Source organism: Artemia sp. Qi Xiang Cuo, chromosome 21 (genome assembly GCF_049724085.1).
Source record: "Artemia sp. Qi Xiang Cuo chromosome 21, ASM4972408v1, whole genome shotgun sequence".
In the NCBI taxonomy this organism is placed as follows: Eukaryota; Metazoa; Arthropoda; class Branchiopoda; order Anostraca; family Artemiidae; genus Artemia; species Artemia sp. Qi Xiang Cuo.
In genome coordinates this window covers 1,965,904-1,976,018 of record NC_142814.1, presented here as the reverse complement: position 1 = coordinate 1,976,018, position 10,115 = coordinate 1,965,904, and the positions used below count along the sequence as shown (strand labels likewise).

The 10,115-nt window shown below is 33.2% G+C and overlaps 2 protein-coding genes across 2 annotated transcripts in view; both read right to left on the bottom strand.

The window, feature by feature from the left end:
- Window positions 1–10,115, bottom strand: part of LOC148939138 (uncharacterized) — a 303,986-nt gene that overhangs the window by 138,514 nt on the left and 155,357 nt on the right. The gene's annotated exons all lie outside the window — the stretch shown is intronic.
- Window positions 1–10,115, bottom strand: part of LOC148939139 (uncharacterized) — a 258,930-nt gene that overhangs the window by 129,145 nt on the left and 119,670 nt on the right. Inside the window, exons 12-13 of the mRNA XM_089107216.1 lie at window positions 7,245–7,316; window positions 212–316 (exon numbers count right to left, since the gene is read on the bottom strand). Of these exons, the coding sequence (XP_088963342.1) occupies window positions 212–316; window positions 7,245–7,316 (177 nt within the window). The remainder of the gene's footprint in view (window positions 1–211; window positions 317–7,244; window positions 7,317–10,115) is intronic.

Here is a 10,115-nt window from a genome sequence, read left to right as displayed (position 1 = left end):
TAAAAAAAAGTTATGTACTTTCGTGAAAAAAAAAAATACAAATCAGATAAAAAGAAATAAAAAAAAAGATGGCAATGGCGGATTTAGACACATTCGGATCTGTTAGCTTCAAAGATTTTGAAACTATTACATATCATCGGACGAACGCAACACAAGGACATAAAGGCATGCAATAAATAGTATCCATGCTAATCAGATAGAGTAAGCGTACTTAAAGAAATTCTTAATCATAGAACCAACTTTTCCATTTTGGACTCCATTGCTTGGAACCTGACCTCCATTTATAAAACTAGCTTGACCATTAGAGGCAGCAACACTACAAAGCAAAGAGATGTAAAATAGCAGAGAACACAAAGAGGAAGAAAAGATGTAAAGAAACCGAAAAAAAATCAAAATAAGCAAAGCTCGCTCTGAAGCAGGGTGAGGAAGAGTCCCAGTTTTTGAAAATTTGAGAAAATTTTCAAAAATACTGTTCTTCAATTCTTCCTTTAAAAAAATTAAGAAATGACCTTAGTCAATACACATATAATAGCACATAGGGGAATATTAGTAGGAGAACCACCACCCTCCTCTCAGCCCATGGATGCCCTAGAGAATTTTTTAGCAATGGTCAAAAAATTCACTTATCAGTTGTCAAATTTTTGCTCATTCTACTGACAGTACCGAACACACTGCTCGTTTTGCCTGTTATCCTTCTTTATGTGACGCTTCCCCCTAATCTGAAGAATTGAACGGTAATCTTTTCTACTGCTGGAGCTAGGCTACAGCTGTACACTGTTAACAATCTAAGGATGCAATACTTCAGCAATATTTACATAATGTGGCACTATTGCTGATTTGTCAATACGGTGGGAGAATATTAATATGGTAATATGATAAATCATGGTAAAACTTCGATAAGATAGGTATCGGATGGCAAAGAAAAGAAACATACCGTTCAATTTCCTATTCAACACTAATTTCAAATATAATAATTGCTATCGTTGTCATTGCGTCTCGAAATTAAAAAAAGCAAATTTAAGGGCTAAAATTTTCAGTTTTACCAAATGGTCGTGTAGGCCGAAATTGACATTAGAAATTTGGCAGTTTTTTCAAAATTTATTTTGAAAAAAAAAGCAGATCACGATAAACAATTAAATTGATCAAAATACGAAATACAAAGTGAACACCTCCAAACTGCATTATTTTACTAAATAATTGTTATAATTACCATAATTTTGCTCTTAAGGGACGAAATATGAGCCGCTGCCATTTTGGGAATTTGAAAATACAGCTATAATCATACATTTATAAGGAAACAAATATATGTTTTGCATCATTTGAAAATGTAACAGTTGATAATCAAAAATGTATTAATTAACTTATTATTAATCTAACAAAAATACATGATAACATAATATTGTAATATACTATTAAATATAATATAATACATAATATTTAATATAATATAAAACAACATAAATATAACAATATAATATTAATTAATATAATGAATAATTAACAACGAATAGGGTCATTATAATAACAGTTAACAGGAGTCATCTGGAATGCTAAACAAACATCAAAAACAGAATAACACTATGGAAGTCTTTTTGTAAGACAGAGTAATTCTAATTTGAATGAATATTGCGGCCCTATTTACGAGGGCCGTCCTCAGCAAAATATAAATATATAAAAGAAAAGAGACTTACAACAACATACGACAATTAAAACTAAAAAGAAAATTTCTAAAACAGTTCCAGCCTCCTTACTTCAGAGAAGTTCAACCAGGACTGATAAATAAAGTGAGGTGAAACACGGAAATTCGTTGAAATGAAAGAAAAATAATTAAAACACGTTTTCATTGCTAATCTTGCCTTTTTGGCAGCTAACCTTAAAGGTCCTTTGTAACTGGTTCTGTGTTAATGTCATACTAGTTTTTTAAAATATTTTGTAAGATCGTTTTTAATTAAATTTGTGTGTAGAGCATTTAGTGAATATTCCCCCAAGTCCCTATTAAGAAAATATTATTATTAATCTTAAGTCTGATTTCAATTGCTTCTCGAACTACCTTCTTTATGCCTAGTGTATCAAACAGTTCGTGGTAACGAACTGTAAGTAAGGAGCGACCCGGCTCAATGGCAACCGAAACTGTAGAAAACGGAATTTTGATACCAATAGATACATCAAAAAAATCAGATTTTAATACTAATTTCTAATATATAAGTTTCATCAAGTTTAGTCCACCTATCAAAAGTTATACGCCTGAGAAAATTTGGCTGATTTTCAAAAAAAGGGGAAAATAACCCCCTAAAAGTTATAGAACCCTAATGAAAATCACACCATCATATTCAGCGTATCAGAGAACCCTGCTGCGGAGGTTTCAAGCTACTATCTACAAAAATGTGGAATTTTGCATTTTTTGCCAGAAGAAAGATCACGGATGCGTGTTTATTTGTTTTTTTTGTTTTGTTTTTTTTTCCAGTGCTCATTGTATCAAACCAGTGGTCCTATAATATCATGGGAGAGCTCATTGAAAAAGAAGTTTAAAGTTCCAGTGCTCTTTTTAAGTGACCCAAAAAATAGATGGCTACTAAGCACCCTCCCACGCTATGTTTTTCCCAAAGTTACCTGATCAAAATTTTGAGATAACCATTTTGTTCAGCATGGTCGAAAATATGATAACTATATCTTTTAGGATGACTTAATCCCCCAAAGTCCCCGGGGGGAGGGCTGAAAGTTATGAGCTTTACCCAATGCTAGCATATAGTATTGGCTATTGGGAAGTATACAGACGCTTTCAGAGGGGATTTTTCTGGTAGTGGGGGGAGTGGGTCGGGGGTTATGTGGGATGATCTTCCCATGGAGGAACTTTTCATGCGAGAAGGGATATTGCTATGAAGGGGGCGCCGGATTTCCCAGCATTATTTAAAAAAAAGATCAGAAATCATATATATAAAAAAACAAGTTTTTATAACTAAAAGTAAGGAGAAACATCAAAACTTAAAACGACAGAAAACACTACGTATATGATTGGGTTCATCACTTCATCCCCTAGTCAATGCTTTGCTCTTTAAGCCAAAGATTATTTATTACTTTTATAATAGATATTTATTTTAATTAAAGGCATTTATGAGTAAGGGGTCATTCTTACAGAATTGGAACAAAATTCGAACTTTAGCTTAGGGAGCAAGGTTTTGACTAGGGGGTGAACCCTCTAATATACGTATTAAAAATATAAGAATATAGAGGTTCGTTACGTAAGTTAATTCGTAAGTTACGTATATTTATTACTAATAAAAACGTTCCTAAATAAAATTAAACAGGTTTCGAGAAAGACATTTAACCAAATAAAAGTAAAATTAATATTAAAATTTTTTTTTCAATTATTCATGTACGGTGAGCCAAAATCAAAACCTCCATTAATTCAAAAACGTTCTAAAATTAAATTTAAAAAAAACAAGTTTTTTTTAACTGAAAGTAAGGAGCGACATTAAAACTTAAAACGAACAGAAATTATTCCGTATATGAAAGGGGCTGTCCCCTCCTCAACGCCTCGCTCTTTACGCTAAAGTTTGAGTTTCTCACAACTCTATTTTTTTTAAACAATGAAAAACTTTAACGCAAAGAGCGGGACGTTGAGCAGGGGACAGCCCCTTTCATATACGGAATAATTTCTGTTCGTTTTAAGTTTTAACGTCGTTCCATACTTTCAGTTAAAAAAAATTGTTTTTTTTTATTTAATTGCTAATAAGGGCGGATTCTTCAAAAAGTATTTTGTGGCTAGGATTTTCAGATACATGGCTGTTTAAAGCAGAATCAAAAAACACATTAGCAATTTTAGAATTTAGAGTTTTGGTTATATCATCTTTATGCTGTTGTAGGCGTTTCTCTAAATTCTGGCGAGTTCTACCTACATAGTATTTGCCACAGTCGCATGTTATTTGATAGACTCTTTGGCGAGTAACTGGGGTTTTATCTTTACCAGAATTTAGGAGCTTTATGACTTTGAAATTATTGGTAAATACTACAAACAGTTTATTTTGAGTGCAAACTTTTTTAAGATTCGTAGTGATTTTTGGGATGTAAGGGAGGTAATTTGAGGGCTCATCGGGATTTTCACATGGTAAACTACCATTGATTTTACGGGAGTGTCTTTGCAGTCAACGGTTAATTGTATTATTACAAATTAGAATTCAACTGTCTTACAAAAAAATTCCCTATTGTTGTTCTTGTTTTTCATTAAATAAAAAAAAACAAGTTTTTTTAACTGAAAGTAAGGAACGACGTTAAAACTTAAAACGAACAGATATTATTCCGTATATGAAGGGGGCTGTCCCCTCCTCAACGCCTCGCTCCTTACGCTAAAGTTTTTTTATTGTTTAAAAAAATAGAGTTGTGAGAAAGTCAAACTTTAGCGTAAAGAGCGAGGCGTTGAGGAGGGGACAGCCCCCTTCATATACGGAATAATTTCTGTTCGTTTTAAGTTTTAACGTCGTTCCTTACTTTCAGTTAAAAAAACTTGTTTTTTTTATTTAATTTTTGAACGTTTTTGAATTAATGCAGGTTTTGATTTTGGCTCACCGGACATGAATAATTAAAACAAAATTTGCATATTATATTTGGTTAAATGGCTTTCTCGAAACTTGTTTAATTTTATTTACGAACGTTTTTATTAGTAATAAATATACGTAACTTAGAATTAACTTACGTAACGAACTTCTATATTCATAAATTTTTAACACGTATATTAGAGGGTTCGACCCCTAGTCAATACCCTGCTCTTTAAACTATAGTTCGAATTTTTTTTCAATTTCTTTAAAAATTACATCTTAATCACAATCAGTTGATCAGTTTAAAAACTTGTTTTTTTTTTATTTAATTCCTGATCTTTTTCTTTAATAATGCTGGGAAATCCGGCGCCCCCTTCATAGCAATGTCCCTTCCCCCATGAACACTTCCTTCATGGACAGATCCTTCCATATAGCCCCCGACCCGCTCCGTCCCCCCCCTCCCAGAAAAAATCTCCTCTGAAAAAGTCTGTATAATTCCCAATAAACAAAACACTATGTTAAAATTGAGTAAAGTTAATAACTTTAATCCCTCCCCCTGGGGACTTTGGGGGATCAAGTCATCCTAAAAGACATTTTTATCATATTTTCGACCATGCTGAACAAAATGGCTATCTCAAAATTTTGATCGGGTGACTTTGGGAAAAAATGAGCGTGGGAGGGGGCCTAGTTGCCCTCCATTTGTTTTGGTAACTTAAAAAGAGCACTAGAATTTTTAATTTCTGTTTCAATGAGCCCTCTCACGATATTCTAGGACTACTAGATTGATACGACCATCCCTGGAAAAAAAAACAACAAAAAAACAAAAAAACAAATAAACACACATCCCTGATCTTTCTTCTGGCAAAAAATGCAAAATTCCCCATTTTGTAGATATGAGCTTGAAACCTCTGCAGTAGGGTTCTCTGATACGCAGAATATGATGGTGTGCTTTTCATTAAGGTTCTATAGCTTTTAGGGGTCTTTTCCCCTTTTTTTGAAAATCAGCCAAATTTTCTCAGGCGCGTAACTTTTGATGGGTAGGTCTAAACTTGATGAAAGTTATATATTTGAAATCAGCATTGAAATCTGATTATTTTGATATATCTATTGGTATCAAAAACCCGTTTTCTAGAGTTTCGGTTACCATTGAGCCGGGTCGCTCCTTACTTACAGTTCGTTACCACGAACTGTTTGATGTTTGTGATGGAAAGGCAGTGTGGTCTTCGTCGCTATTTACGTCTTCATTTGAAATGAAAATGAAATAGAACAAATTGGGACTTGAATTTTTAACGAAAAAGACCTCTATATAGGTGAAGATTCTTCACTTTTAGTGAGCGTCACAATTCAAAAGAAAGTAACTTTGGTTATAAAATCAAAAACGTTGGTGCTAAAAAACGATGGTTGTTTCTAAAAAAAAATGTTTACCACCAATCAACTGAAGAAGGTGTAGTTTCCCTTTAAAGATGTGGTTGTCATTTTGTATCAACAAATTGTTTATGTTTGAACTTTTACGGACGAAAAGGGCTGCGAAACTTAATTAATTAGTTTTGCTTATTAATTTTCGCGGTTCAACGCGACAACACTGTCGTGAATGTGATACTTCCCAAAAATTTTATAATTTACTGATAACTAAATTTAAAATCTTAAAAGGATTCAGTCTGCAGGCATTAACAGACTTAAGATGGGTCCAGCTGAAAAAAAAATGTTTTATCTGGATGTCTTTGCTCCTTTAAGGAGTCTTGGAGCCTATTGTTTACCCCAAAAAATGAAAAAAAATGTTAGAAACATGGCATAATTGCAGCTAGTGTACAGAAATTAAACGATTCTGAGCTTTTGACACTTACAATATTACCTTTTAGGGCTTTTTATTCATTTGCCAGTGTACTAGTTGACGAGAGTCAAGAGCGGAAGGAAGAGATTGGAGCGTTAGTACGTTGGGGAGCAATTGACATATTAGTAGTTCTTTCATAATACGCCGCAGAAAACTAGCATATTAAGAACGAAGGATATTAAAAAATAATCCATCTTCCATCTATTAATACCATGGAACCAACATTTTCTGAAGTTTTTCTTTAGGTTGTTTCAGAATTATCAGGTTTTTAGGGCAGTATCACACTTTGTGTTGCAAAAAATCGACCTGTCCTTTACACAAATCCAAGACACAATTATCAGTTTTTTAGGGCAGTACCACACTTCTGCCAGTGTTGCAAAAAATCGACCTGCCCTTGACACAAATCCAAGACCTCCCTTCCCCCGAAAAACACTGGCCTAAAATATAATTTTTCTACGATTTATGTTCTTTAGGTCACAAATTACATGCTCTAAGACCAGTGAAAGAATCAAGAAAAGAGAAAAAAAAAGCGAAAATTTGATCTATATCAAACGTCTTCAGCATACATAAAACCGAGATTCGCTCGGGAACAGGAACAGGAAAAAAAAAGAGCAAATAAAAAATAGAGCAAAAAACAAATAGAGCAAGAAGGATAAAGGATGAAGAGAAGCTAAAAACCAAAAATTATAAAATGGAAATAATAAACAATTAAATCTAAAGAATAGAAGCATCAAAATGCAAAAAACCCAAGGACAACCTAGATTTTGCCGGGAATAACTATTCAACTTTATTGTATTTCTTGTTTTATTTATACTTCCTTTTTTAAGTTTTGTGGGTACCATTTAAGACCAAGCTTAATCAAAAGAGAATGAGGCACAAACCTTCTAATATTGACTGATGGAGGCTTCTCCGATGTCGTTTGACTTGTTTCAGAATTCCCATTCTTGACCTCACTACAATAATACTTAAATAAATACATCTTAAATATAAATATATAACAAATATATATTCATTCCTTCATAAATAATAAAATTGTTAATTGACAAGAAGATAAATAAATGATAAATTTAAACAAGGCAATCGAAACCAAAGAAATGCATCGAAAATGGAGCATGGGGTCTTATCCCATGTTTTTGCTCTGTTTAATTGTTTTTTGTTTTATTTTGGTATTGTCTTTTCTTATAATTCATAACTCAACTTTTGTCTTGCTGTTTAAGGTGGGTTAATAATAGAATAAAACTTAATAAAAAAAATAAAAAACAACACAAACGGTAAAAAAAAATCGATGGAAAAACTAGCAGCTACATCGATCCTAAAATCAGAAGTATGCAAAAAAAAAAAAGGACATGGGAATCAAAACAGATCAAAAATTTGCTTATATGAATTTTTTGGTTACTTTTTTATGATTTGAACAAAAATTTTAGGAGGGGAGGGTCAAACCCGGTACCCCCCCCCCCTGGACGCGGCCTTGCACCGAAGTACAACAGAATTAGGAGAAAACACACTTCAACTACATGCAACTACATTCACAGAAATGTACGGGAGGAGCCAAGCTTTTCTTTTTTTTGTAATAAAGATATAAGAAAAGGTATTTTTCAAAACCTGGGGAGGGGGGGGGCAATTTTTATTTGTTTTTGTTTTTCAAAAAAATTGAAAGGATATTGCCCCCCCCCCCCACCTACAATTGGTGCACCTGTCTGTAACCCAGACTGTAACAAGTGTATCTAAAAAAATTCTTTGGTAACAATTTACAGTAATGTAGGGGAGGAGGCAAGCATTTTTTTTTTTTAATGAAGATAAAAGAAAACGTATTTTTCAAAATTTAAGGGGGGGGTTTATTTTTTTGTTTCGCTGGATATATATATATATATATATATATATATATATATATATATATAACGAGTCTTTGAAAACCTATTAGAAGAGGGGGAGAGGTAATAAAATCAATGGGACCTCCCCCTCCCTAGCGTCCACAACTGATATCCATGCCTATAAACCCAAAGTAATTATTTGTACTTTTCTTGAAATTCTTTGCTAATAGAAGCAAAAAATTATTAGTTAAAATTTACTTCTATTCTAAAACCGTTTCCCAACTACAATAGTTGGCTGATATGGCATTAACGAAGTTGAAACTAATATAGTTTTCAATACAGTCCATGCTACAAGATTTGTAACCACTCACAAGAGAATTTGATTAATTAAAACTAATTAATTCAATAGCTTAGTTTGATTTATTGAGAACCCATCAAACACCACAGTGAAATGACAAAACAAGACAGAGGATTAATAGAACGAAGAAATGAGCACATAGAAATATAAAGCACAATATACAATAAAACCACGCTTACCCGAGCCCTGACTAGCCGAGTTCCGGCTTAACCGAGGTATTCTACTGGTACGGTATTATGTACTTGTTAAATTATAGGATGATCTACCGAATGCTTCACACAAAGGGGCGTAATTTGTTATAAGGGAGGGGCAACGCCCCTCCCAGACCACGCCCCCCCACCCCGGCTAAAATTCAGTTCCTTCAAAAATCTTGTAAATACAAAGATAAGCCTGCATAATTCAAGCATCCACAGAAAAGGGTCAATTTTCTATAATATACCTTTACCTTTATGGTACTATGTAGTTCATTTTTCAATTTTCCCGGTCATTTTCACTTGATTTTGGGAAAACTAGCTCCAACTTTGCCCCCTCCCCCGGATTTTGACGAAATTACGCTACTCTTCCCACAAAAACACTTGCTTCTCAAAAGGAGGCTTCCAATCTGTGTTTAAAAAGTCAAAGAGTAACACTCAAGGCCTGTTCTAATGCTAATCGGGATTGTAAGTTAAATTTACCGGTGATAGAAAAATCTACGACTCCCCCCCCCCACCCCCGTACTTTTTAAAATGTATATATACCTAACCTGTCTGTTTTTATAAAAAACCAAAAGTATGCATGAATGGAAAATACAATTTGCAAAAACCATTTATAATACAATTTGCAAAATGAAATCTTTATTTTAACGCATTATTAAAGAAATCAACAGTTAATTAACTTTTTAAATGAATGGACCGGAAACTTGCTATGACCCGGAAGTGATTATTTTATTCAATTTAAATATAGTTTGCTTTAATTATAATTACTTTAGTCAATACTGATGATGATGACTGACTGTGTCATCGAAATATCTAGAGCTTTTGTATATATTTTTGTTTCACTGTCTAATAAAAGGACCTGTCCCTATTTTGAACTCTTATTTCTTTCGTTTTAGTGAAGTGACGATGGAAAAACTAAAACAGAGAATAAGAAAATAAGCTACAGCGAAGGAGTAAATCAAGACGAATAGTCATTGAATATCTTTTAGGATATTAGAGGTAGTGTTACTGAAGGGCACGTATCCCCCCCCCCTTCCTTCCCTCTGGCTAGCTATGCGAGTTTAGTGATGGAGATGAAAGAAAGTATATCATTTAACATAAAAATTATTTTCGCCACATCTTTAATGACTAAAAAAAAAAAAAAAATCTAAAAAAGTTGATTTTTTATAACAGGAAACAAAAGTGTCAAAACGTTTCTTTAGTGTTTTTTTCGTGCACCCGTAAAATATCACCATGACACCATGCACCATGACATCTTTGGAGTTGGCTCTTCTAATTTAATCCAGTTTTTTTCAAATTGAGAAGATGATACATGTCATAATCTTTGCACAAAAAAAAAATAATAAAAATAAATGGCTACTTTTGCCTCTGCAGCCACTAGGAATATAA